Source organism: Aspergillus karnatakaensis (assembly GCF_047715665.1).
Source record: "Aspergillus karnatakaensis strain CBS 102800 unplaced genomic scaffold BJY04scaffold_1, whole genome shotgun sequence".
NCBI lineage: Eukaryota > Fungi > Ascomycota > Eurotiomycetes > Eurotiales > Aspergillaceae > Aspergillus > Aspergillus karnatakaensis.
In genome coordinates, this window is record NW_027395713.1 from 452172 (window position 1) to 479595 (window position 27424).

At 51.4% G+C, this 27424-nt stretch overlaps 11 protein-coding genes across 11 annotated transcripts; 6 read left to right on the forward strand and 5 right to left on the reverse strand.

Annotated features, from left to right (window-relative positions):
- Positions 1-37: 37 nt before the first annotated feature.
- On the reverse strand, positions 38-3986 carry BJY04DRAFT_1969 (DNA-directed DNA polymerase gamma MIP1). The gene is made up of 2 exons (XM_073712415.1): positions 3608-3986; positions 38-3557 (listed from the first exon to the last, which is right to left on the reverse strand). Exons 1-2 carry the CDS (start codon positions 3765-3767, stop codon positions 331-333), a joined length of 3387 nt encoding a protein of 1128 aa, XP_073577206.1. The 5' UTR covers positions 3768-3986; the 3' UTR covers positions 38-330.
- Positions 3987-4206: 220 nt separating this feature from the next.
- On the forward strand, positions 4207-4837 carry BJY04DRAFT_212430 (uncharacterized protein; the record flags this gene model as incomplete). Its single annotated transcript, XM_073714579.1, has 2 exons — positions 4207-4567; positions 4617-4837. 2 exons carry the CDS (start codon positions 4207-4209, stop codon positions 4835-4837), a joined length of 582 nt encoding a protein of 193 aa, XP_073577207.1.
- A 1584-nt stretch (positions 4838-6421) lies between these two features.
- Positions 6422-8681, forward strand: BJY04DRAFT_1979 (putative CorA family metal ion transporter). The gene is made up of 4 exons (XM_073712538.1): positions 6422-8262; positions 8313-8368; positions 8415-8468; positions 8515-8681. The coding sequence occupies exons 1-4, from the start codon at positions 6571-6573 to the stop codon at positions 8612-8614; spliced, it is 1902 nt and encodes a 633-aa protein (XP_073577208.1). The 5' UTR covers positions 6422-6570; the 3' UTR covers positions 8615-8681.
- Positions 8682-8747: 66 nt separating this feature from the next.
- BJY04DRAFT_212432 (uncharacterized protein) lies at positions 8748-9945 on the reverse strand (the record flags this gene model as incomplete). Its single annotated transcript, XM_073714580.1, has 2 exons — positions 8748-9735; positions 9794-9945. 2 exons carry the CDS (start codon positions 9943-9945, stop codon positions 8748-8750), a joined length of 1140 nt encoding a protein of 379 aa, XP_073577209.1.
- A 364-nt stretch (positions 9946-10309) lies between these two features.
- BJY04DRAFT_225434 (DEAD/DEAH box helicase) lies at positions 10310-13944 on the forward strand (the record flags this gene model as incomplete). Its single annotated transcript, XM_073718211.1, has 1 exon — positions 10310-13944. One exon carries the CDS (start codon positions 10310-10312, stop codon positions 13922-13924), a length of 3615 nt encoding a protein of 1204 aa, XP_073577210.1. The 3' UTR covers positions 13925-13944.
- Positions 13945-14204: 260 nt separating this feature from the next.
- On the reverse strand, positions 14205-16124 carry BJY04DRAFT_212434 (uncharacterized protein; the record flags this gene model as incomplete). The annotated part of the gene is made up of 4 exons (XM_073714581.1): positions 14205-14727; positions 14816-15618; positions 15681-15910; positions 15971-16124. 4 exons carry the CDS (start codon positions 16122-16124, stop codon positions 14205-14207), a joined length of 1710 nt encoding a protein of 569 aa, XP_073577211.1.
- A 74-nt stretch (positions 16125-16198) lies between these two features.
- On the reverse strand, positions 16199-16551 carry BJY04DRAFT_212435 (uncharacterized protein; the record flags this gene model as incomplete). Its single annotated transcript, XM_073714582.1, has 3 exons — positions 16199-16281; positions 16345-16422; positions 16473-16551. 3 exons carry the CDS (start codon positions 16549-16551, stop codon positions 16199-16201), a joined length of 240 nt encoding a protein of 79 aa, XP_073577212.1.
- Positions 16552-17245: 694 nt separating this feature from the next.
- On the forward strand, positions 17246-17912 carry BJY04DRAFT_212436 (uncharacterized protein; the record flags this gene model as incomplete). The annotated part of the gene is made up of 3 exons (XM_073714583.1): positions 17246-17363; positions 17426-17511; positions 17595-17912. 3 exons carry the CDS (start codon positions 17246-17248, stop codon positions 17910-17912), a joined length of 522 nt encoding a protein of 173 aa, XP_073577213.1.
- A 758-nt stretch (positions 17913-18670) lies between these two features.
- Positions 18671-22513, reverse strand: BJY04DRAFT_204346 (PrpF protein-domain-containing protein; the record flags this gene model as incomplete). Its single annotated transcript, XM_073713476.1, has 7 exons — positions 18671-19501; positions 19559-19981; position 20193; positions 20372-21217; positions 21269-21665; positions 21716-22237; positions 22462-22513. 7 exons carry the CDS (start codon positions 22511-22513, stop codon positions 18671-18673), a joined length of 3072 nt encoding a protein of 1023 aa, XP_073577214.1.
- A 946-nt stretch (positions 22514-23459) lies between these two features.
- On the forward strand, positions 23460-24941 carry BJY04DRAFT_2010 (mitochondrial carrier domain-containing protein). The gene is made up of 3 exons (XM_073713018.1): positions 23460-23861; positions 23914-24242; positions 24291-24941. The coding sequence occupies exons 1-3, from the start codon at positions 23736-23738 to the stop codon at positions 24772-24774; spliced, it is 939 nt and encodes a 312-aa protein (XP_073577215.1). The 5' UTR covers positions 23460-23735; the 3' UTR covers positions 24775-24941.
- BJY04DRAFT_175828 (major facilitator superfamily domain-containing protein) lies at positions 24911-27222 on the forward strand. The gene is made up of 5 exons (XM_073709393.1): positions 24911-25477; positions 25528-25755; positions 25804-25877; positions 25922-26346; positions 26393-27222. Exons 1-5 carry the CDS (start codon positions 25209-25211, stop codon positions 26939-26941), a joined length of 1545 nt encoding a protein of 514 aa, XP_073577216.1. The 5' UTR covers positions 24911-25208; the 3' UTR covers positions 26942-27222.
- Positions 27223-27424: the final 202 nt, after the last annotated feature.

Here is a 27424-nt window from a genome sequence, read left to right on the forward strand (position 1 = left end):
TCTTACGTTATTTAGAAAGAGGTAAACAAGAAAAGACTAGTAGACAGAGTCAAATATTAGAATTTGATAGTTATATATGTATATACATTGCGCATTAGGATCATAGTAGAAGTAAGAGTGAACAACAAACCCGATCCAATGCCATTTCAGATTGACTCCAACCGCACCTCAGCCCAGCCCCATTCAGTTCAGCCAACAGACGCCGCCCGCATGCTAAGCTCATAAATCATACAAATACATCCGCGAAAAATAACGAACGAGTAGGTCGCACGAACAGAAAGATATACATAAGAAATATAACCGGCAATCGAAATGAGCCAGGCACTAGGTTCAAGCCCTAGCCGTTGGTCGTGGCTTCCATGTTTGACGGGCGAAACTGACTTGAGGAGGCCTGCCTCCCTGACTGAAATCTGAAAAACTGCCACCGTATAGACCGGAGCCGATGTCCATTAGCATGGCTCTTTGTGGCTCGGCTGCAGGATGACTAGCTTTTTTGGTGCGAGGCGATGTACTTGAGGTTGTGGGGTTTGGTGTAGTTGGCTTCGTGAGGTCTTTGATGATCTCGCGGAGTTCTTTGTCATCTTTTGTGATTTGAGCTTTTATGAGGGCGGGGTTGTCGGAGGTTTCGAGGGCGGACATGACGGTTTCGCGAGGAGTGTATTGGTACTTCTCGGGTGAAGGAGGTGAGAGTGGAGTGATTGCTGGATCAAGGCGGGCTTTTTCATTCTTAGCTAGGAGCTGCGTGATGTCCAGAGTTTCACCGTGGGGGATCTTGTGCGGATGAGACGGGGTGACACAGTCCATATCGACCTCTTTCCGTAGGACATGGTCAATGTCTACCTGTGAGAAGTAGGCACAGGATTGAGGCAGATCGTTGATGCCGACTTGCTGTGAAAACATGGCACGCGTCCATACGTTGGAAACCTGCAAAGCCAGGGCCGCGCGATATTTGTCCTCTTCCTTCACAAGGTACCTAATTTCGTCGTGCACTGTGATGGCTAACCGAGCTTGGATGTTGAACCGCCGAATGAGGTAGTCCATCGCAATGATAAGCAGGTGAAGATAGTCGACACCAGACGACTGAATCGCCCAATTGATACGAGACGTCATGAAGCTGCCCTTGTTGATGAAGCGTCGCATCAAGGCTTCGGTGATGCCGGCACCCAGCACTGGTGTCCGTGGCCGTTCTTGATCAGCAAACTCTTCTAGCTTATTGAAGACAAACGACTCTGTGCCTCCCCTCCAGAAGGGATCCTCTCTCAGTAGGCGGCGAGTTGTTTTAGCACCTTTGGTAGCCTTGTAGAGATTGGTCGCAACTTCCTGTGTCTGTTTCTCTGACATTGAAGGATTGAATTGACGAAGTAAGGTGGCGGCAAACTTGACGCCGGCTCCGTAAATACGGCCGTAGTTGAAAACCTTAGCATCATTTCGTGAGATGCCTAGGATTGACGCGGTGCGTGAATGCATGTCGGTGCCTGCAGCTTTTGAACCTTCCAAATTCATGAACCCGATTGCATTTCCTCCATGAAGCTGGAATTGAGCATCACCAATAAGACTTGCAATCCATAGCTCCTGGGAGTCAACATCAGCACCAACAAAAGCATAGCCCGGTGGAGCTTTGATCATTGCCTTGAGCTCAGAGCCGACACGGTTGGCTTTGGCGTTACTTGCCGTGAGCCATGTGTTCTCTACAGCTCGACGGGTGATAGTACCCATGGGGATAATTTGAGGTAAAATGAATCCTAAACTTTGATCCTCCTTCTTCGCATGAACGGACTGCACGTCATCCTGGTAGACGACTAACTGGCCCATAATTCTGTCACGAGCACTTATCCAGTAAGAGCAAGATGCATTCATCTCCAGAGCCTCCTTGGCCAGCGCGTACTGGGATGATAGGGTGCCACGCTCGAAATATTGCAGATATCCTTTGGTCAACGGGCTGACGCAGCGCGCCTGCGGCCCATCTTTGTGTGGAAGTTTGAAGTAGACGTGCTTTGTGTCGTTTTGAAGCTCGAGGTTCTTCTCCTCAGACATATCACAAGCGGTCACGGGTTGGTTCTCATATTGCTGAGCCTGTTCGCGCGGAACCTTGAAAGTCCAGCCGTGCCTGTCGGACCAGATCAAGGGATGAGAATCCCAGCATAACTTTAGGAAGATGGGAGCAATTCTTGAACGGACCGTGAGGTTCAAGTCCGCATTACTTGTCGGAAATAGATCCTTGTACCATTTAGGCATACCGGGTTTCTTCTGCCTAGCGGCTGGTCGAGGAGGATCGCCTTTCTTCTTGCCCTTGACCATTTTAATCTCCTGGCCGGACCAGTCCAGCTGTCGCAACCAGGGGTCATTGGTGTATGTTTCTGGATCATCCTTGACACTCAGCGCTTCATTGCATAAGTCGACAAGTCTTCGATGGACATCCTCGAGTCTTTTCTGGTAAGTTGACTCGGCTTTATCAAGATACTCTTTCCAAGTTTCGTTTACTGGCAGGATGACAGAAGAGAGATGTCTAAGAGCGCCGAAGCTGACTGGGTGCGGTGAAACCTCAAGGAAATTGGGAAAGACTTTTTTGTAGACGCGATGAGTAATTGCCACGTCGGCAGCACAATAGTCAAGCAACTCATCTAGCTTGGCTAGGATTTGGGGCCTGTCAAGCTCGCCAAAGTAGTCTCTCTGGGACTTGTCGATTGTGACGTCGCAGTGAAATTTGGCCACATCCCGAAGCGAATTGACCGAGCTCCTTCCCACCCAAAGCTCTTGCTCCTCTTCTCTTAGCATTTTATTCTCGATCAAGGCTGCAAGCTCCACTGAGTTGTTCTCACTTGCGATTTTGTCTCGCAAATCTTTGTTCTTCTTATGGCGCATCCATGTAGGTCGTTGTTGCGAGCACATTCCGTTAACAGCGACGTGAAGTGACATTGTGTCGAGGAAGAAGTTGCTAGTCTGCTTGAGATCATATTCTTCGAGGACACGCGCACGATCGTAACCTATATTGTGCCCAACCACGATTCGAGGCTGAGTAGGATTGCCTAGAGGCACAAGCTGAAGTTCGTTCTCGGTCTCTCCTAGTAGCCAGGGAGAGATCCATGCGTACCAAGCCGTAGGACTCACAGCGCATGCCATCACAGCAAACGGATGCTCCTTGTACATAACTTCCGTATCAAATGTGATCATTGATTCGTTTGGCGCGTCCACCGGCTCTGAGGTTCCGTCGCTGTTGTATTTGATCCATCCACTGCGCCTGACCCATTTTCGTGGCAATTGCGGGGAGTTGACGACTGCGTATTTCTTGGAGTAGGTGAGGTATGGCTCTGATGAGTCCATGCCTAGCTTGAAAAAATGTTCATCTAATGTTCGCCCTTGAAGAGTGGGGAGATCGAAAGCGACGGGGTCCGCATGCTCTTGGGCTTTTCCCAGTAAATCATGTCGCGCAAGATGGTCTTTTGATAGCGCCACAAGGTCCGGATCTGGCGGCTTTGTCTTATCGAAAAATATCTGGGAGTAGACATGGTCGCTCAATTGCTGGACGCCAATTTCGTTAAATCTAGCAGTAGCAGGCACTATTAAATCAGTATCAAGAATTACATGCCCTACGAGGAGCATCGCATACCTGACAGCGATGTGCGTTGATGCTCACTCCCGCCGTTTTGCGAGCTGTACCATCTTGAGGGTGGCGAGGCATGCAACAGCACTAGGGGGCGGACGCGAAGCTTGTGACGATAAGAACGTGTCACGCCCCTCGAATAGGGTGACAAGTAGCTCCTAAGCATGTTACAACCGATAGTAGAGTCGTCGTATGAGCTCCATGATATCGTGAAGAGGATTGAAGCAGTTTAGCAAGGAGTCATGATGTGGATTGGTGGAAGATCGATGCTCTTTCCCTATCGTGGATGGATTCCATAATTCCAGACCATCCCGGCAATCTCGTCCGGACTATTTTTGCTCCGGATACTGCTACCGCCTGCTGTATGAGGATAGCTGCTTTATCAATCAGGTGATAAGGCTGACAGAATACTGTTCTTGCCTGAGAATAATGCCTGAGAGCCGCCGGACAATGAAGTGGCGGACGCCAACACCATGAGTTGAGACAGCGTTTCGAGGAACCGCCTGGAACCATTTTAATTTTCATCATACTACGACCTTCGGCGCACTAGCAACTCTTTTCTAGCCAACACCGGGCAACGATAATCTCACTTAAACCTCCTCACCATGGACCGGCCCTCCTCCTCACGTCGGATGTCCGCTATCGAGATAGCCTCCTCACCACCTCGTACTCGCAGAGCATCAACGCAAGCCGGTCCCTCAGGCACTCGCAAGCGCCGCCGCCTCACGAACCAAACCATCTCCTCGACCTCATCGCAATCTCAAGAACAAATCGAATCCATTGATCTTACAGAGGTGGACGGGAACTCAGCGCTTGCGAAGGTTCTTGCGAAACAAAGAGAAGATGCTATTGCTGCGCAGGAGGCCGAGAAGTCCAGTGAGAATGGAAGTGCACGGTCTCGGCTGACGGCTTACACCTGCCCGATTTGCATGGACACTCCAACGGACGCTACGGCCTCGATATGCGGTATGTGACCTTGGTGGTGGGTATAGCATACTGTACTGACGATATCAAGGCCATCTATTCTGCCACAGGTGTATCACCGACTGGTTAAAGTCTAAAGAAGAGCAACTGGTCGATCATACAGGGAAAGCTGCTCGAGCGGGATGTCCAAAATGCAGAAAACCTCTTGCACGAGCGGATACACCAGGGCCGAAGAGGAACCTTGTTCCATTGCAGATCAAGCTTGTTACAAAGAAGAGAGCCGATTTAGCAGCAAACAGATCCGCATCTTGAGATATTGCTTTGAGTCCAGGGCAACAATATGCCCTGGATCACTCGACAGAACGGCACATAATGGCAAAACCACGCAGGAGCCTATCCTTGCAGAAGAAGCCCGGCGATAAAAGTGACCCGCCATCCCGAAACCTTCACTTCCGGACATGACAGCCATCATTACGGTATAGTGCTGTGGTCACCTGCAGTCACTTCGGCAATATCTATATCATCACCGAAAGTCAGACAGTGTATCCTACGACGATTGCTGCCTCTTTACACACAGTTCTTGACACTTCTAGGACCCTTCTCCGATTTACTCGGATTGCTTTACACCCCTATGACTCATCTGAGGAGAAACATTTCAGTCCAAGACAGCATATCAAATGGCTTTTACCTCTTGTACATAGGTTTACCAATGGCCTGTAAATAGTGCCCATTATTCAAGAAACCAAAATCTTCAACCCAACAATATCTCTACCTTCCTTTGCCAGTATCTTCAGTAAATAATTTTGAAAACGCCGTTGCGTAATCAGAAGACGAAGCAGGCGAGAATGGCAGCAACAATCCGTCCTCTTCTGCTCGACCAAAAACCCCCTAAACCTTCCTAGCATCCCCAAGGATTTCCTCAAGTTCGTCATCAAAATTCAACTTCAAATTCGCCAGAGCCTCATAAGACTACGGCCCTTGGAAACATGCGAAACACAATCTCTATCAGCGTCAAAGGTCTCAACAAGGTCCTCAAAGCCACCATCCCGCTTTCAACGAGTTCCAAGACACCAAATCAAATCACGAATGAAACTGACCCCGCTATCTTTCGTGGAAAACGTGATTTTCGACGAGGCATTCGGGAGCTTCAGGGTGCGCCTTGGCACCCCCATGAGGGAGAAACCCAGCGTATAGTTACTACAGGGCATTGCTGCTCGCCTCGTCGTTGATTCTTAGTGGATACCTTCTTCAGAAGTTCAGAGCCTTCCGTGCGTATTCAACAGCACGGCGAGGGTCCTCCGGATTTCCATTATTTCGGGTTACCGGACCCTTCTAAAGTACTCTCTGTGGAAGACCACTAAGCTATGAGAGAACAGGCAACTCGGCTTCATGGGCGGTTGCCAGACGAGTAGCTCATTCCGCGTCGTCATCGAATGACAGATAATTTTTATCTAATGATGCTTGCCCGGCCGTGTAGAGCTCTGGCTCTGTCAATGCTCCTAGGATGGGCCACTCGTATTGCTCTTTCACTGTAGGTCATTGCTCAATAATGTTTTTGTTGAAGAGACGGTTGTGAGAAGGACCAGTGCTAAGTCGAGAGGCACGTGATAGTTAAGTTATCGTGGCAGGATGCATGTTTCTGAATGGGGAAACGGCAGCTGAACTGAAGCCCGGCGGGCGGGCCTCCACCATGCCAAGGAATGCGCAGGGTCCAGCACAACATCAAGTTCGCCAGGACTTCACCTGAATCGGATGTTCCATATATCTTCTGTCTCTGAGACGATATCTGTCAATGATTGTTGCTCACACTAGGCTCTTCAAAGCTTTTCAATTTTGCTTTGACCTACAAACATCCGGTCACTGGGATTGAGACTTCGTCTCCTGGAACATCGTCATCTCCAGCTTGATAGACGATGCAGCATTTGAATGGAAACTAAACTGGCGCTTTTTCGCCACTCTACCACGAATCAAACCCTTATCCGGGAATAACTCTGGGGCTACTATTTCTGAGCAAGGTGCATATCACATCTCAAACACCCGTCAATATGAGTGTTCACTCCATTGATCATGCAACATTTGCGCGTACGCCGTCTCCGCGGTCTCACTCCGTGCATGATATAGAGGCCAATCCCCACTCGCCTCGTCAGCCGGCTTCCCCCATAACATGGGAGCCTACCTCACCAGAACAACAGACCATTCCTGCTCGGCCGAATTCGCAGGAAACGATCAGGTATCGTGCACGACGTGCAAATACTGCTCGGTCATATCGACCCGACACTATTACTCATGACCCAAATTGGCAACCAGGAACAGAACCTGGGATTGACCCTGCAAGACCTCTTCCCGCCTACAATGCGGAATGGATGACTTCAATATCCACAAATCTGCTCGGGCGATGTGACATCACGGTAGTGGACTTTTCTCAAAACGAGATGCGTCAGTACGCACTTGACAATGACTCGATAGAACAGTTCATGTCAAGGGAGCGAGAGCCTTGGGTGCAATGTAGATGGATCAACGTCAATGGTCTCAGCTGGGACGTTATCAGAGTCTTGGGTAACCAGAAAGGCCTGCACAGACTTGCGATCGAAGATTTGATCAATGAGACCAATCGTACCAAGGTGGATTGGTACTCTGACCATGCATATATTGTTCTCACGTTACAAAAGTTGATAAATCTGCGGCAGGAGGACAGTGACTCGGAGGAGGAGGAGATGGACGATAATGAGTCTTGGAGACCAGAGCGGCGAAGTTCTACTATGAGCAGTAGGTCTACGTCGATCAAAAAGCCGACGAAGCGGCGTTTGGTGCTAGCAGCCTTGAAGGACGTTTTCTGGCCGCGGAAAAAAGAGGAATCCGCAAATAGGAACAAGGACGGGGCTGGTGTTCGACCTGGCATTAACGGCTCTGGAAAGTCTACAAAGTTTGGAGACATTACTGATGTGCCAGGCACTGCGCGCAGTATTCAGCGATACCGAGGAGGGCCGAACGAGGACCGAATCGCTTTCATGGAGCGCCATGCTGTACTGGCAGCAAAAGGCCTGGCTGTGACGCTCGAACAGGTTTCTATCTTCCTGCACGCTGATAACACCGTAACTTCGTTCTTCGAAGCGAGTGCGGAAGATATTGAGGCACCCATTGCCAGGCGTCTCACCCAACCAGAGACTATTCTGCGCCAGTCATGCGATGCCAGCATGCTCGTACAAGCTATTCTAGACGCCATCATTGACTTGGCAATACCTGTAACTACGGCTTACCAGGATGCGATTGGTGATTTGGAGCTTGACGTCTTGACCGACCCGAACGTGGACCAGTCCAAGATGCTGTACATCTTGACCTCTGAAATAGCCATTCTGCGCAGCGTCATGCAACCGATTGCGACGATTATCAATGCTCTACGAGATCATCGGTCTGAGCCAGTCAGCACGCCTGGCCTAGCTACTCTTAAACCCCCAGGATTTGCCACACCATCCTCCACGCAAGGGCATATTGGAATCGCAACTCCCAATCTCATGAGTCTTGGTGGCACAAGCGTCTCAATAAGCCCTATGTGCCATACATACTTGGGCGATGCGTTGGATCATTGCATTACTATTGTTGAAGGATATGATCAGATGAGACGGGCAGCGGACAACATGATTGACTTGATATTCAACACGATCGGTGCATACCAAAACGAGAGCATGAAGCAGTTGACGCTTGTGACCTGCCTGTACCTTCCTCTTACATTCTTGACGGTTGGTCCAACCCCGCCCTGGTGGTGAGAATCAATACTGATACTGAATAGGGTTATTTTGGTATGAACTTTGAGCGATTTTCAGGCGTCCAGGAGCATAGCGACTCGTAAGTAAAGCCATGTATCATGTGCGTGATCTTGCTGATTGATTAGGTATTTTTGGTATATTGCACCGCCCTTCGTCTTTGCGACTACGCTTATCTTGATGTGAGACCCCCTTTGCTACCCTCTCGACAATACTGACGATCTATAGGCGTGACAAACTCCAGCGGTACTTTGTTCTTTTGGCTCAAAGGCGGCTCATCTCCAGCTCGAGACGGCAGAGAAGGCGGAAGGAAACCAAACAGAGCTGAGTTTCGTTTTCCTGTGTTGTCGCGCTATAGATATCGAACTATTACGACAGAGACTCGTATGAAGCGGGTAGTGGGATATGTGCACCCGGTTGTATATTACAGTCTATATTTATTGTACATCTTATCATGCACTTCAAAAAGTCTTCCGGTTGAAAGCCATATAGGCCTTCCATGGAAGCTTCCAATCGGACCTCAGCAACTCAGGCCGGAAGATATCGAAATCAACACTCTCCAACCTATCCAACCAAAGCCGCGTCGAAACCGCAGGCAGAAACACCCCAAACGCCCGATTCACCTCTTCCAGCGGCGACTCACTACTCCGCCCAGCAGCAGCATACTGATGGTCCTCCTCGCCCTCATGCTCAAAGTCATGCCCGACATCTCCGCCAGCCCGTAAATTGCTCAGCATCTGCTGCACCGTAATCAAATGGTCACTTGCCCTCGTTGCAACAGTAAACACCGCATCACGGAGCCCCTCCGCTTCAGCACCCTTTCTAAACACCTCTTCCTCCTTCACCCCAGCCTGCGCCATAACGTCTAACGGCAACATGACAGCCCCCTGTTTAACCCCTCCCTGTAGTTGCGCATTCTGACCCTGCTGTTGTTGCGCCTGCTGCGGAAACGCGACGATAGGCAAGCCCCTCAGAACTGCCGCAATCCCCGCTGCCTTGCCAACATGACTCGCCACATGATCCGCCGTAACGCTCGCCATCGGGATCGCCGAAAGGGTCAGATACAGTAACGTACTATACGTGTTCTCCGCATACTGCTCCAGCGCCTCAAGGTTCGTGTAAGGATCGTTTGTGAGAGTTTGCTCGCGCGCGTTTATCATGCGATTCAACCAATTCCTGCTCAGTTTTGCGCGCCCTTCACTGCGGTGGTGTAAGTCTTCGATTGCGGAGGCGAGGAGGATAGCAATTGGTTCTTTTGGTGGGTTTCCGGCGAGGGTTTTGGAGATTGCGTCGCGCCAGAATTGTAGGCGCATGAGGCCGATTGTGTGCGAGCTGGTGGTGTCGGGGATTAGGGAGAGGGTGGAGTTGAGGGCGCGGAGGGCGATGTAGGTGCGTTGGGATGGGCGGGGGATGAAGGTACTTAGGGTGTAGGAGGGGCGGTCGTATTTTCTAGACCATCTCTTGTTAGTGTTATACTGAGAGAGATCGGAGAAGAGAGGAGGCGTACTCGAGGAGGTTAAGGCAGTATTTTTGGGCGGCTTGGACTTCGGCTTCTGCGGCGCCGGCGACGGGGGTGTTGTAATGCCGCCTGGCGGTCTTGGTTGACTTTGAGGAGAGATATAGCTTGTGTAAGTGCCGAGTTGGGTTGCATGGCCGCATCGCATCCTTTAACAAGGACATGGTGGTGGTGAAGGTGTTGCCTGGAAGCTCTTGGGTAGAGCTTAAAAAAACACAATCGAGCTGTTGCCGGACGAACAAAGGCAAGAAGAGCTCCTCTAAGTGAGCCTCAATATCAAGCTTATCAATGTAAGCTCAATGATAGGCCGGGAGGATGATAATATAAGGCTCACTCCCTCGTGGAGATGGTGGTGTACTTTTCCGAATGACGTCGGGCCGAGCTTAATGACTTTTTTTCGCGTCGGTTTTGGCGCGTCTCCCGAGATCGACCATCCGAGTTCAGCCACTCGAAGTCGGATCCATCCACCTCCTCTATCTGTTTTGCTCACAAGATACCCTGTACATGATGGATTTCGATGCTTCTGATGACCGACCGTTTAAGAAAAGGCGCTTTTTCGTCGACGACCCTCAAATTGCTCCGTCATCCGCCGCCGAACCTGGAATCCCGACATCGAGTCCCGACGCGTCTATACCATCTCCTTCGCGACCAGGCGTGGAAAATGGTCTCAATGGCTCACACTCGCTTCCAATAAGCTCGCAAGATCGTTTCCTCTCCAATGGCGAGCGAGAAGTACCGCAAACGACCGCACCTCAGAACTTAGAGCAAATTTCGTCGTTAGGGCAGGAAGATATTGCTGGATTTGATACAGCGGCGTTTATCAGCATTGTTGGCGAGGAAGTCTCGCAGGATGTACTGCAAAAACTCCGGAGAGTGGCCGGTGGCAACCTTGAACGGGCAATTAACGTCTACTTTGATGGGTCCTGGAAGACGACAGGGAGAGCTTCAAGCGGAACGAACCAAACAACGTTATTATCCCGTGGACCTCCTGCACAGCCCAGCCCTCCGATCGGCACGACGCCGCATACACCGACACCAGAAACAAAATCTCCCGACCCTATCAATCAGGTAACCCAGCCCACAAAGACCCAACCACCTCGGAGATACATTGGGGCGTTCGGGGTAGGGGCGTGGGCAACAAGAAGTGGGGTTGGACTTGTAAAGCATGGGGACCAGGTGAATATTGAACGTGCACGGTCACAGCCTCTTTCCACTCGCGGGCGAAATGGAAAGCTTCGAGTCAACCAGAAAGGAGATGTTCTTACACGCTTCACCAACAACGCCGGGCAAGAGATCGGTCGCTTACCTCGAGAGACGGCCGAGTGGGTTTCTACCCTACTTGACCAGAAGATCTGTGAGCTCCGAGGAGTTTGTGTATTTGCTCCGGAACGACTGAGGGTGAACGACACTATATACCTACAGCTCTGGTGCTATTTACGTATAGAAGCTTTTCAACCAAAGATATTGTCTCATTCAGCAGATGACAATCGAGCGACGACGATTTTCGAAGACCAGGAAAGCAATGAGGAAAAACAACTCCGTCTTCGCCAGGTCGCTCTTGTTCAGCTATTTGATGAAATCGGTCTCCATTCCACCACACAAGACGATGCAACCAAGAAGCAAAAGAAAGAAGGTTTACTCCGCGCAGCCGAAATGGCAGATCAGGAGGCAAAGAAGGACAAAAATTCTGGAAATGACTCTGAGGAAGAGGAGGACGCGGAGCTGGAGGAAGACCAACTGGATGCACTCTACAAGAAAGCACAATCATTCGACTTCAACATGCCGGAAGCCCAGCCGCCGCCGACTTTTTCCTTGAGTCTTCGGAAGTACCAGAAACAGGCCCTTTACTGGATGCTGTCCAAGGAGAAGGACAAGAAATCTGGTCGAGAGGTTTCGATGCACCCACTCTGGGAGGAGTACAATTGGCCTGTTAAAGACGTCGAGGACAAGTATCTGCCAAGTGTCGAAGGAGTAGACCACTTCTACGTCAATCCTTACTCTGGAGAGCTGAGCCTTGACTTCCCAGCACAGGAACAGCATTGCTTGGGCGGTATTCTAGCCGACGAGATGGGATTGGGCAAAACGATCGAGATGCTCAGTTTGATTCATTCTCACAGAAATGTGCCCTCAAGTCAAGTGAATAGCCATGATCTAACCAGGCTACCTAACTCTGGCGTTGTACCGGCTCCGTATACAACCTTGGTGGTTGCACCGACCTCTCTACTAGCACAGTGGGAAAGTGAGGCCTTGAAAGCCTCGAACGAAGGATCAATGAAAGTCCTTTTGTACTACGGCAACGAAAAATCTGTCAATTTACGGGAGTTGTGCTCTGCTGGAAATGCCGCAGCTCCTAATGTGATTGTCACGAGTTATGGCGTTGTTCTAGCGGAACATCGTACACAGCAAGCCCTAGCATCAGGGTTTTCTTCCTCAGGAAATCTGTTTTCGGTCGACTTCTTCCGTATAATCCTCGACGAAGCTCATATAATTAAGAATCGACGGTCCAAGACGGCAAGGGCATGCTACGACCTCAAGGCGACGCATAGATGGGTTTTGACAGGAACACCCATTGTTAACCGTCTGGAAGATCTGTTCAGTCTGGTGAGATTCCTCAAGGTCGAGCCATGGAACAACTTCTCCTTCTGGAAGACCTTTATCACGACGCCGTTCGAGTCGAAAGACTTTGTACGTGCACTTAGTGTTGTACAGACCGTTCTCGAGCCACTCGTTCTTCGGCGTACTAAGACAATGAAGACACCCGAGGGAGAGCCATTGGTGCCCTTGCCCCAGCGGACAGTAACGATCACTGAAATCGAGCTCTCTGACCAGGAAAGAGAGATCTATAACCACATATATACCCGAGCAAAGCAAACGTTCAACAGCAACGTCGAGGCCGGGACTCTTTTGAAGTCCTACTCAACAATCTTCGCACAGCTGCTCCGTCTCCGCCAAACCTGTTGTCATCCTATCCTAACCCGCAACAAGGCCATAGTCGCAGACGAGGAAGATGCTGCTGCAGCAGCCGACCAAACCAACGAGCTCAAGGACGATATGGACCTGCAGGACTTGATCGATAGGTTCACAGCGAGCACTGAGAACGCGAATGCCGACGAGACTCAGGACCCCCTACACAAGTTTACCGCGCATGCCCTACGTCAGATCCAAACAGAATCCAGTGGTGAATGCCCCATTTGTTCGGAGGAACCTATGATCGAGCCCGCCGTAACCTCGTGCTGGCACAGCGCGTGCAAAAAATGCCTGGAAGACTACATCAAGCATCAAACTGACAAAAACGTCCAACCGCGGTGCTTCTCATGCCGCGCAGACTTGAACTTACAAGATATCTTCGAGGTAGTTCGATACAATTCCCATTCGCCCTCATCAACACCCACCGACATTCCTCCTTCATCCGCGACAACAGAATCAAACGACCTCTATTCCTCCTCTCAGCCACCAACCCGCATCTCACTACGAAGAATAAACCCCCTATCCCCCTCATCCCAGACATCTGCCAAAATCCACGCCCTCATCACACATCTCACTAGCCTTCCACCGGGAACAAAATCTGTCGTCTTCTCGCAGTTCACCTCCTTCCTAGATCTAATCGCACCCCAGCTTACAAAGGCGGGTATTAATCACGTTCGTCTCGACGGGACAGTGGCCCAAAAAGCTCGCGCCGAGGTGCTTGCCAAGTTCACAAAAGAGGAGACATTTTCCCGGGAAGAACTCGATGAAGCTGAAGCCACATCCTCAACCACACCCAAACCACCCAGACAATCCACATCAGCTTCAATGTCCGAAGACAGACCCACGGTGCTGTTAATCTCCCTCCGCGCTGGTGGTGTCGGCTTGAATCTAACTGCCGCTTCAAACGTCTACATGATGGATCCCTGGTGGTCGTTCGCGATTGAAGCTCAGGCCATCGATCGTGTTCACCGAATGGGTCAAACTAGGGACGTGAACGTGGTCCGGTTCATCGTGAAAGATTCCATTGAAGGACGAATGTTGAGGGTTCAAGAGCGAAAGATGGGGATCGCAGGGTCTTTAGGCATGGGAGGTGAAGGTGGCGAAGAAGGGAAGAGAAAGGAGAGAATTGAGGAGCTGCGGTTGTTGTTCGAATAGATACTTTTTGTTATATCAAGTACAATATAATACCAAACGGCCTAGGCGCGGCCCGGGTTGCACTTTCCTAACTCAACCATTCCATTCGATTGTCCCTTCCTATTTCGACAGCTTTACAGATAAGCCCAACTTGGCCATGACCTTAGTACACGGACTAATTAGATATAGCCTAGGTATTATATGACTAGTAAATAGAGTTTTTTATACAAACACAGCATAGCACGGGGGGGCAAGAATATGAGATGCACTACGGTGCCGGAGACACGTCAAATGCAGTTCATCACTGCCCGGACGGCCGACGAGAGCCAGCGCCGCCCAACTGCGGCTGCGGCGGCCAAGGCGACAATCCCTCTCCTTCTGCGCCTGCGCCTGCTTCCGCATCGCCCGGACCCTCATACACAATGCCAATGGTCGTCGTCTTCTTAATGGCGCCTTTCTTCAGCCCACTGTCCTCACCCTGCTCCAGCGGCTGGGACCCGCGCCTACTTTCCCTGGAACTCAGCGACAGAAGCTGGAAGCTGTCGATAGCAGATTCCTCTGCGACCCCTTTCGGTCCACGCCAGAGAGGCGAAGTCAGCCTCCCCCACCAAAGTGGGATATTCTGGCTGCCGGGCGAGGTAGCTGGCTGGGAGCGGGCGCGCGGGTGGACGATCGGCCTTAGGGTCGGGATTGAAGCCGCGAGGATGACGAGGTTTGCTTCGAGCGTCCACCAGAAGGCGAGGTGGGCCATCGCGTGCGTGAGGTCGTCTGTTGCGGCGATGGCGCGCAGCTGCACGGTTTTCACAATCGATGCGATCATTGCACTGGGTTCGATTATCAATCTACTGCGCATTATTCTAGGGCTAGAGTATAGCCCATGAGGTGGAAGAGGTGGAGCGGACGCAGACTCACAAGAGACCCAGCCCCTTTAGACACGAAAGCGAGACCTTCTTCTTCCACTCCATATTCAGGCTCCAGAACAGGCTTGCTGGAAACACGGCGAGAGTGAGGTCCACCGCGCAGCAGACGGCTTTTGCGATTTCACGAGTCAGCCATTCGGTACACTCCATATGGTATACATATACAATAGCACGAATCTTACAGCTCTGAAAGTACCCCGTGCTTTGCTGCACCTCCGGCGGCCAGCAGCTCCCCGGTACCGACGGATCCCAGTACTTCCTCAGCGGCCTGCACTGTGTAAAGCGCTTATGATCACGGTGCCGCAGTCCACAACAACCTGGATACAAATGATGCACCACAGCAACCGCGAGCGCCAGCGAATAGGCGGAAGGATGCCCAGCAGCAGCGAGGCGTAGGCGACGCGGCCGACGCACGGCGCCAGGGTCGCGAAGAAATCGCATAGGTATACCCATTTGATGGAGTGCATGATTTGCTTTCCTGAGAGGTCGTCCAGCTGTGAGCCTAGACCCCAGTGGGTGGAGATTGTTAGGAAGGAGGAGTTTCCAATGCTGAGGGCCTAGGTTAAGGGAGGTTGATGTTATTTGGGCTGTTCGGTGGCCCGCCCCCGTCCCCGGCGGATTCCCCGTCTGGAACCCCGCGTACCGCGGCGTGTCGTCCGCATGACAGAGGACGTCCTGTCGCAGCTGGTCAAGGTAGTGCAGGACGTGTCTGAAAGCGATGCGCTGTGGAAGAGCCTGATCGGCTGCGTGCGCATACCGGAAGAGGGTTCGCTGACGTGCTCCTGTTTTCGATACCTGCAAGGGAGAAAAGAGAGGGAAGAAGGAAAGGAAAAGGGAAAGGACACAAGCAAGCTAACCAGGCAGTGTAAACTGTGGAACCCCTGCAGCAGGTACACGTCCTTAGTGGTGTCCCAGGGGAAGCGCATGGCGTAGGGGAGACGCTTTTCTGAGACGTAGGGGCGTGGGAGGGCAACGACGCCGGGGTCCCCGCTTAGGGACTCCCAGAGCTCGGTGACGAGTGTTGTGTTTGAGGTTGTGTACTCGGTTGATTGCTGGATTGGGATGAGAATAGTTTTGTCGAGGCCAGCTAGAAAAGGTAGGGAGAGTGTCAGTGAGTGATGTCTACTGTTTCAGAAAAGGAATGTACCGTAGTGTGAGCGGTGGACGGGAGAAAAGTCACAGTCGCAGTTGCAGGCGTACTCTAACCTGGCTAGATGCAGGAGGAGGAGAGTATTCAGAGCGAGGAGCGCAGTGATGGCGACTAAGAGGAAGAGGGGGAAGGAGAGTTTGTGGATGAACATGGTGGGTTGGTTAGATGGATAACTGGAAGTATGCCATTCGACCCTCTTTATACGCTACCAAAAAGCCAACAGGTTCACACCTCTGCATTGACCCACGACTGATCAACCTTGGCCGGGTACACAACCGCCTCGTCAGCGTCCGATGGCAACGCATTTCCTATGCAAGTCCGTCAGGGTCTGCTCTGCTCCGCTCTGTTCCGCTCCGCTTGCTAGAACTTACTCGCCTCCACATTCACCCACGACTGATTAACCCTGGCCGGATAAACCACAGCTTCGTCGGCGTCGGCTTCCACATTCACTGTAGTTAGCATCCTGCCATTTACATCTGGGGAGGGGAAAGGATAATACAAGCAGCTGAGCCCAGGGGCGCCGCATGAACGGCTATAACGAATGCAGCCAGGAGGATCAGAGATCTCGGAATCTTCATTTCGATGGATATAGTGCTTGAGCTTATTCTTGCAATGGTTTGCCCGAAGTTGGGGTCGGGGCGCTTCAGGCTTATATGGACATTGGGCAGACCGGTCGGAGCCTCCACAGACCTGTACGGTGCGACATCTCAGTAAGTAGCGGTCTGTGGATAGCCTTAAGATCTCCTGTAGAGAAAGGGGGACCTTGTTCGATTTGCCCGGGTTGAGGCCGTTTCGTCTAGGTCTATCCATGCCTGACACTTCTTGACGAGAGCCGTCGTCATGAGCTGAGGTGTTGTTAGTCGGCACATTTTGAACTGGACCGGTTTGATGGTGGTATTCAACAGTATGTTTTTGCAAATACACTTCGTCTCGAGTGTTCGTCAGATTGCCGGAGGGGCTAGCATCTAACTCTGCTACATCAATCTAACATAGCGTTACTACCTCAAGGCCGTTGCACAATCATTGAACCAAATTCAAGAGCAACGAACATGGAGAACGGGAGCGACTTCAAACCACTCCTCAAGGGCGAAGACGAAGATGACGACCACCAGCTTCCGTCCTCAGTCCCCTCCGCAGTCAAAACAGGCTTCAGACGGAGGCTAGCGCCATGGCTATTTCACGGCGTCCTCATGCTGACCTATTCATTTCTTGCCTTTGCAATCCTGTTTCTCTGGAACACCCGCACCGCATCATGCACTTGTGCTTGCAGCCATGAAAACGGAAGTACGATCCAATACCTCCCTAGCCGTCTTTGTCTATAATCGGACGTTCGGCGATGATCCGCGGGTAGATGGAAATACTATTGCCGCGTGGGATTCGATTGTTCCTGGTGAGCATCTATTTCATAGTCTGATCCAATTGAACCGCTAGTTCCAGTTTTGATGGCCCTAGTCGGACAAGGCACCGTGCGCTATGCACATGGCAGCGGAAAGCCCACCCTTTATACCCTGTCCGCCGTCCACCAACTCCACTGCCTGGTACGTTGCAGATCCACTCTGGTATATCTTGCATCGGGAAATGGTAGCAGGATTGCTGGCACTCTCTTACCTGCGCATCAAAGTGGTCAATCTACCAAAACTATTATGAAGCCCTGCACTCGCGTCCAGACGCGCAGGCGCAGCCGCACCTTGAATCACGTCCCGATAGCCCACCAGTCGAACCGCACATGCGGCACTGCTTTGACTACCTGCGCCAGAGCCTGATGTGTGCCTCCGACTCAACATTCGAACCCGTGGACCCCAAGCTAGGCGGCGTGACCGGATGGGGCACCGAGCGTGTCTGTCGCGACTATGCCGAGCTGAGGGTGTGGGCGGAGGCGCGGAGGGTGAGTGATGGGCGGGGCTTTTCGTCTGGCCATGGCCAGGATGGGAATGCATAACATCATAGATCTAGAGCTGTTGGGGGATGTAGATGGTTGGCTAGTGAGGGTGGCTCTTGTAGAAGCTCTTCGGAGCTGTGACTAGGGTGTATTTACTAGGTAGTCAGCTTCTGTACCTGACGAGGAGATATTCCACAGGTAACGCATTATTTGACTAGGCTTCCAAAACAATACATAGCTTCTTTCCCTTGCCATTGCGTTCAGGATGTGTTAGGCCGCTAGGTATGAAGGTTCTCTGAGCTTGATGGAAGTGAACCCGGGGAAAGAAGTCTTCCGGCTCGTCATCTCCCCGACCACTCAAATATCATCGCTCGCCACAATCGATCTATTAAAGACCCTGTGCTTTCTGAGCATCAGGATGACTAGCACTACAAATCACACTCGGAACTACCTATATTTGCTCTGGGGAGTTCTGGTTGATCCGGAGACGGAGGTGACCTTTTGTCGGATAACACGATCAAACGAGACTTCCTCACTCGAAAACGACATTAAGCTTCTGCTTTGAAACTTCGGTACTTCCCCTTCAAGCGTTTGTAGGGAACAGTGTATGATCGAGTATTCATTAACAACTGTCCTAGGGCTTGCTACTACGTTGATATGTACTGACCCTATACGACGGAAGCTCTACAAAACCTAGAGTGACCCCCAAAGCAAGCATCTGCAAAGCTGGGCAAGCTAACTTAGCTGAAACGATAGCTATATATGTATGTACATGCAGAATACAATCCCCAGGCGAGCAAATCTAATCTAACATCTATCTATGCGTAATACCTAATCCTGCCTTCAAACAGCCGTCTTGCTGTCCTCGACACCGCACAGCTAGCTACATTGCCGCTAGACTTTGTGACAACATCAACCTTGATTGTTCCCTTGCTGTGTGCAATGAGCACCTCCCTTTCCACCTTTGGCTTCGCTTCCTCCGCCATGTCATCGGGTGGTGGTGTACGCTCTGGCGTCGGCGGGGAAGCCCAAGCCGCAGAGGCCGAGATCTCAGCTGCAACAGTACCTGGATAACTCAGTGCAACGGCGATGGTGACTGCGCCTGTGAGTTGGAGACTTGGGTGCGGCAGGCCCATTGAGTATGCCTGCACGTGGATATCTGGTCTTCCGTGAGGGCTATCGCCCCTTGGCGGGTAGACAAGGGCAACTTTCGGTGTGCCTCGTGTTTTACTGGCTGCTTCAACGGAAGGTGCAAGACCCATTGCTACGGCCCCTTCACAGCGGATGTACTCTACAAGGGCGTCGCGGGCGGTGTTTGATGGGAGGGTTTGAAGGAGTGTTGTTGAGATGGAGGTTGTGTCGATGAGGACGAACGGATTTGCAGAGTCGATGAGGGTTACACGGACGTCGAAGGGATCTTGATCGGGTGGCTGGATGCGAAGGGTTTGCTGCCGTTGGTTGTTTGAGGGGAAGAGTGTGCCTGTCATGCTGCCGACAGGGTCGACGAACTTGCATTTGACTTCGCTGCCCGGGTTGCTCACGCCGGGGATAAAAAAGTCACCGTCTTCTACAACGTCGCCAGCTTCATCAATTGCGACAGTTTCGACGACTATGCGTTGTGTGTTGGTGTTATAAATTCGGACATCGATCTGTAGGGCCTTAGTTGGCGCCCTCCCTTTTTATTCGGGAATGTAGGTTCTGCGTACCTTGTTCTGTCCCGTCTGCGGCTTGACAAGACCTTCTTGAATGGCGAACGGGGCCACTCCAGCTGTCATGTTACCGCAGTTGCCGGTCAGATCTATCGACTCTTTGCCTACCGCGACCTGCACGAAAGTCCAGTCGATATCGGCGTCTGATCTCTGCGAGGGTGAGACGACAGCAACCTTGGATGTTGTTGAGGTCCCGCCGCCAACGCCATCAATTTGTAGAGGGTCGTTTCCTCGAGACCCAAGAGCAGAAACTAGGTGAGGTGCCCAGTCTACGGACGAGGCGGGGAGGTCTTTCCGATGAAGAAAAATCCCTTTAGAAGTCCCTGCGCGCATGAGCACACATGGAAGCGAGTGACGAGTAAGGCGTTGTGATTGTTCAACAGCCATGATGGAAGTATTGGGCCAGGCTATCGTCCGTGTCTTTGCTTTGGATACTAGTGCGGGTAGAAGAACGTCGTTTGGGAGATTAGCAGAGGTATCGCCTAGGCCAAGACGGTGACATGATATAGTATGAAAGAGTGTTCGCGACCGATGCGCCATAGGCAATAAACTGCATCTGGCTTGAATGCCTGACTAGTCCATGCGCTTGTGGAGATATACTTTGATCATATAGTTCCCGCGGGTGGTATACTCTGTTGCTTGTCCCGCGGGAATGAACTTGGTACCCGAGCATGTCACCACACAACCCGCCAGTCCAACCGGGTTGAAACTTGCTCGAGGCAATTGTGAGTCAAATACCTGGAAATTTGATTCTCGAAACGTCATATTCACCATCCAGTAAAGGTCGCGTTATCCATGGAGGAGCCATACAGTCCGAAAAGCGGGTCCTCAAGGGACGTAGATTCTCCATTTGGTCTCCAGCCATGCTGCACCTGCACCTGATATGGCCCGTACGCCGCTTCAGGATGATTTCCAACCGCAATGCCGTTTTCCATTGCCATGGGCGGGATATTTCCATGTTGTGGTGGCGGCACCCACGGCGTCCTCGGAATTTGACTTGGATTTACTTCCTGAGCGTCATATTCTGGTCTTACACCTTCCTGCAAGAAACTCTGGATAATTCCGTCAATGTCGACCCAGTCCGAGTCCGGCGAGTAGACGGCCTGACTAGGAGTATTCCCATAACCCGTCATATCTCTAGCCGAAGCGTTGTCAGGGTCAGTTTGGACATTCACAATATAATTGGTTTCGCCATCTACAGGCCGACTCCTAGGCGGTTCAAGATGATCCAAGGGCCTTCTCAGTGCATCTGACTCCAAAGCATCGACTGACACGTTGTCGATGGCAACCCCGAGCTTCTTCATAAGGTTGTATATAATAGTGCTCGCTCTTCTCACAGCCGAGTTTGTCTCCTGGTTTTCTTTAAAAACGGCCAGGCAAGTGGCTAAATTCGCATGTGCTGTCGAATCATTCTTACGTTTAGCCGCAATTCGGGCAAGAATGGTCGCGGCGACATAGGTTGCGTATGAGATGAGATATGGTGCTCGTCGAATAGAGAAGGCGCGGTGGTAAGCACGTAGAAGAACGCTTATGTTCGATGCCGCCGAGGCACACTTTTTGAATGAGTCGACGGAGATGGCTCGGGATGTGCTATACAGATGCCCATCCGCCACAAACGGGCGATGGAGTAAAATGACTAGCACGTTGTGCATAGCACTAGCTGTGATTTAGCAGTGTGTTTGGTCTGTGGTCTTTGAGTGAACTCACTGTAAACTAGACACATGAGGAGGTGGAAAGGCCACGCTTTGACCCTTCAAAAGGTCGAAGCGTAAGTGTTCTGGTAGAGAGGCCTGCCACTGGTCTAATTTCAACTGCAGCTGATGAAGCATCCTCGCCAGTTCAGCAGGACTCTGGTCAAAACTACGTTCAGTGTATATGCAACTGAGAATGTCACTCATAGTGAGTGAAAGCTTGCACAGGAACGTAAAGGTCGATGTGCTATACGCTGGAGTCCCTGAGTAGTCTGGTGCAGAAGTCGAGTATGCAAATGGCTGCCAATGCTCCAGCTCCTCATAGGTATCAAGGAACTTGATGGGAACCAGGGCATCCGTCTCTTTCAGACTGACCGGCCGGCCTTGGTAAAGACTTTGGATCTTGTCTACAACTACAACTCCATGTTAGTCCTGGGGTCAAGAAGGCTCGACGTAAACCCACCAAATGCTGCCCAGAAGACTCGCCGTCGGATCTCCAGGTCCTCATCTGAGAAGCGGTACATGTTCGTTAAGTCGACATGCATTCCCAGATCGGTCAGCATGCGGAATGCCAAACCAGCATACAGCCATGCGGCGCTCCTCTCATCGCCAAGGGCGAAAAGCGAATTTGTCATTATGAGCAGGGCCTGAATTGTCGTGACATTACTACAATCCAGGGCACCAACTAGAAGCTCACGGACCCGCTCACGATATTTCCAACCAGCTGTTCGAACGTCATTGGGATCTTTGCGGACCTCCAATCTAGGGCTGAATTTAGCCGCACCAAAGTAAATCGCGTTGAGAAGAAGCTTGGAAAAATAAGGACCCTTGCAAGACATGTCTCGCATAAATGCTGGTCGGTACGTAATGAGAAAGGAATGGTGCTGGCGATTCCAATGGAGCGAGAGCAAGTGCATTCCCAAGTCAGGGTCGACGCCGTCGAAGTCAAGCTTCCCCTGGCTGAAATTCAACTGCTCCATTTGACCTATTTCTTGTTAGCGGGGTACGGTAGTATATCCTCACACACAAGGACAGTATAGCCAAGCCATCTGGTCTACATATAACGAGGTTCTGCAGGCGTAAGCCTACTGAAGCTTTTAGCCCTCCAATAAAATGTCCAGTCCAACGACTCGGCAGAACCGGGTAGGCATATGCTTCGCGCAGACGGAGGGTATAAGGAAGAAGCAACAAGAGTGGACAGTCACCTACGTTGCTTTGCTGCGTCGGCGACGAGTCCTCGTTCTACCCAATCATCAGGCATGCGAGGATGATGATCTACACCTGTTTGCCGATCCTGATTCTGATCTTCAAACAACGCACTTGTATGCCCATGATAGCTGGAGACACCATCGGCCGAAACTAAGATGCGAGCCACTCGAGCTTGAGAGGCAGGCCTGGTAGCGCCGAGTCCACTAGTGTCTTCCTCGGATCGACTGCTAGGCGCAATAGCATCGGACCCTGGCAAGCTACAAGAGTCGCCATTTTGCGGCAGGGTCGAAGCCTGAGGGAACCCGTCTCTGTCGACTGTGGATGCACTGGTCTCGAGAGTCTTGCGGCGCTGGGTTTCTCGGCGGCCCCGACCAGCTTCCCGTGCCTTCTCACTGATGGGCTCATAAACACAATCTTGCACGTACGTCCTGCAATTGGAGCATATCGGCCTTTCGCTGTTACATTTGATCTGGTGTATCCGCTTAGTATGGTATGATAAAGCCTGGGCAGACAACCACTATAGGCGCACCTTTCTTCTGCGGCAAAACGAGCAGGCTTCAACGGCTCGTCTGCGACGGGAGCGAAATAACGGCTGTGAACGCGGAGGCGGATCTGGCTCCATATTTCCTGAACAAGAGTACTAATGGAGGCAGGAAGCAAGTTGTCACTAGATTTCCGCACGGGTAAAAATCCCGCGTATACTGCTCATACGTCGCTCAAGGGTATCCAGGAGCGAAGGAGGCATTCAACGGGAAAGAGTAACAAGACGGACGGATGAGCGGGATTTGTACCGCTCGCAGAAGCGCTGCCATGGCGCGGGCAATGGTTAGTTGGTTAGTTCATGGGCAGGTGGAGATGGAGGAGTGCGTGTACCAGTTAACCCGTCTGTGGCAGATAGGTATCACGTGGAGCTGTACGTCACGTGGCTGTAGCAGCACCGGAGGCTCATGACCAACCATTATCAGCTCCCGTCAAGTCTCCGCATCTCTTCGCAAATAATCATCATCAAATTGATTGTGTCTGGAATGAAGCCAATCCAAATCGAGGATTGGCAAAATGCTAGGCAAAGCTCCATGCTGGCGTTGTGGCAGCTTCTCTTCTACCCGCGGATTTGATGAGCGAAAACCGGGCCGAGGATGCTCGAGTAGGTATAGGGGGGGTCCGAATGCGCTGCCCGAACAGCCTACCATACTAGCCAGCCAAATCAAATAATATCTCTAAGTTGGGTCTCTAACTTGACCTCAATCACCTTTCGGAAGCACTGAAGTCACATTATGACCACTTCTCAAGCTCTTCCCGCTACGAAACAGACACTGGTAGCCGAGCCGAAGAAGGCGATTGCGCCTGGGGTCTCACTCGCGGCGGGCGCCATCGCTGGTGCTGTGGAAGCAACTATCACCGTATGCTTACTTGCACAATCATTCATGCTGTCCGCTAACGCTGCATTGCTAGTACCCCTTTGAGTTTGCCAAAACACGAGCACAGCTTAGTCGGCAACTCAGCGGTGCTACGGCCCCGGTCTCCAAAAACCCATTTGCAGTGATCTCGCAGACGGCTCGCCAAGATGGCGTTCGCGCAATCTACACCGGCTGCTCGACTCTTATTCTTGGCACCGCTTTCAAAGCTGGAGTTCGTTTCCTGTCATTTGACTCCATCAGAAATCTCCTGATGGATGCCGATGGTCGGTTATCTCCGGCGCGGGGTATCCTGGCCGGCATGATTGCCGGCACAGTTGAGAGTGCTGTCGCAGTTACTCCGACAGAACGGATTAAGACCGCTCTGTAAGTGTCTTTTGCAATAGTGGCTGTTTACATGCTAATACAAATAAGCATTGACGATGCTCGATCACCAAATGGGCGCCGCTACAACGGTGGCTTTCATGCCCTTCGTACTATCATTGCCGAATCCGGCGTGAAGGAAGTCTACCGGGGTCTGCTATCTACTACGATGAAGCAGTCTGCTACTTCAGCGGTGCGCATGGGATCGTACAATATAATCAAGGAGACTGTCGCCGCACGCACTAGCATCAAGGACAAGAAGAACCCTGCCCTCACGTTTGGAATGGGAGCCACAGCCGGTATCATAACTGTCTACATGACACAGCCTTTTGACACTATAAAGACACGTGCTCAGGGAGCCAAAGGTATTTCCACAGTGGAAGCAATCCGAGATGTGGTCAAGGACGGTGGCGTAAGGGCTTTCTGGAGAGGCAGCTCTATGCGACTCGGTAGACTGATTCTCAGCGGCGGGATAGTTTTTACAGTCTACGAAAACGTCGCCGCGCTCTTAAGCCCGAGTACGCGGAAGGATTAATACAGTTGTACGATACCGCACCATCCTAGCGAATGGTTATTACACACGCATAAGCGCGTCATTCAGATATACCGTTTCATTTGCCTTTTCAACTTTCATCTCTCTTCCAGTCACTTTCCAAGACTGCCAAGATTATGCCATGCCCTTCCTCCGTACTCCAACTTTCTTTCCGTCTTGGTCAAAACTCAACATGATCCGCGGGACCATCGAGGGCCTGTGCCAGGCCGCATGGGGCCCCGCAACCCCAGGTGCACTCCAACTGTCATGTTCGCTGATCGATGGCAACCCCAGGCACGCATACTATGATGAGTATATAACGAACAAATGCTCCCCTCAACCTAGCAGTCATCACCCAAATCTGTCCTGCTGTGAGGATCAGAATCTTCTTTGTTGAGTCAATTCCTGCCCAGAAGTGTCTGTTCAGTCAGTACATCATGTCTCCAACTCCTGTGCGCCGGTCTAGCACCGACATGACGGAACGGATTCCCGATTTTGACAACAAGGAGATGGAAAAACATATTGAGGATGTCATGACTACTTCCAGGCAGCATGCCGAAGGGTATATTGCGCCAGAAATCATCCAAGCTCGGTTTGACTTGTTACGTGATTTGAGCCCTGAGGAGATGACTGCGCTCAACAAGCGTGTCGTCAGGAAGATCGATTGGCATATGATGCCCTGCGTCACTCTGATGTTTCTCATGAAGTACGTTTCTCTTGAGCCTCGACAAGGTGCGTCTCAACTAACATCATTAGCTATCTTGATCGTATCAACGTCTCCAATGCTCGTTTGGCTGGCCTACAGGAAGACCTGCACATGAGCGATACTGTTTGGAATGCAGGTATCTCGACCTTCTATGTCGGCTACCTTATTGGCCAGCTTCCTGGCAATTTGATCATGGCCAAGTCGAATCCTCGTTGGTTCCTGCCCGGTGTGATGTTCGCGTGGAGTGCGGGGACCATCTGCATGCCCGCAATGACCAAGTGAGACGATCAAGTGCTGTCTACTAGATAAGTGCTAACCATCCATAGCGGTGTCGGTTTCTGCGTTGTCCGTTTCTTCATCGGCTTAACTGAGGCGCCATTTTTCCCTGCTCTTACTTTGCGTGAGTTTACCCATGCTCTATTTACACAGTGGCTAACAGTACAGTGACCTCGTCATGGTATACCAAAGAAGAATCGCCTATGCGTATGGCTATTTGGCACGCCGGGAACACCATCTCGAACATAATATCCGGCTTCCTGGCTGCCGGTATCCTTGAGAATATGGATGACGTGGGAGGCCTACACGCATGGCAGTGGTTTTTCTTGATTGAAGGCGTTGTCTCTGTCATTGTAGCTGCTGCTTCATGCGTCTTTCTCCCCGAGTGGCCGCACAACACCCGCTTCATGTCTGAGGAGGAACGTGAGATGGCACAGTACCGGGTTCTCGTGTCAAACGGTGGACGCGACGAAGCTGTTGGTGGGACTTGGGATGGTCTCAAGGAAGCTGTTAAGGACCCCTTTACGTGGTTCTTCTGCCTCATGCATTTTGCGCTGGTTACTGCGCAGAGTTTTAAGGACTTTTTGCCCTCAGTAAGTCAACCCCTATTTCCTCTAAGTTTCCCCTAACCGTTACTAGATTATCAAGACCTTCGGCTTCGACACCATGACTACGTATCTCGTTCAGGCCCCTCCGTACGCCATTGCATACGCATTTGCTTGTCTCGCCGCGTGGTCTTGCGGCCGAATGCAAGAGTCAACCTGGCACATCGTCATTCCCATCATCATTTCAGCCGCCGGATGCAGCATTCTAATTAGCACAATGAACATCGGCGCTCGCTATTTTGGCATCATTCTTCTCATCTGCGGTACTTATAGCGGACTCAATCTACAACTATCCTGGGAAACAACCGTCGTCCCATCACCTAGGGCAAAGAAGGCAGCCCTTATCGCCATCGCCAACTGCATCAGTCAGTCGAGCCATTGGTTCAGCCCCTACTTCTATCCGAGGAGTCAGGAGCCGTACTATCGAATGGGGGGTGGACTTGTGATTATGGGGTGTGCACTGGTGGCCGTGTCGGCATTCGCGGTGAATTGGTGGGGTAGAAGATTGAATAAGAAGTTAGATGAGGCCGAGGGGTGGTCAGAGCATTCCGGGGTTGAGAGGGGCTGGAGGTATAAACTTTAGCCGAGCGAACAAGAGAAGGAGCTGGCGAACACCGGTACTGCAGCACGGGAACATGGAGCGACTATGGGAATGCCCTATGAATGGGCATATGCACGCTATGAAGTATGATATATTGTATGATCGTCACAATGCGCATGCGTTGATCGAAATCGATCCTCGGGTACTCCAGAGTAATACTGATGGAGATGGAACTTAAGCGAAGCAGCTTTACCGAAGCATACACCCTTCCCGCTCCGAAGTACGGCGTTCGCAACTTCCAAGGCGGGATACCCTTTCGGTACATTTTTACACCTGCACAAAGCTTGTAGTTCCTGTGACCTGCTTCCGCAGTGAAGATTTCTTTAAAAGCTATATTCTTATCTTACCCTGGACCTCGACTAAGACCTGAGGTTGAAGTAATCAACCACTGGAAGTATCCTTTTCGAATCCCTAATCGCCACGCAGCACGGTCCCACTATCATGGTCCTAAGCAAATTAAGCGGG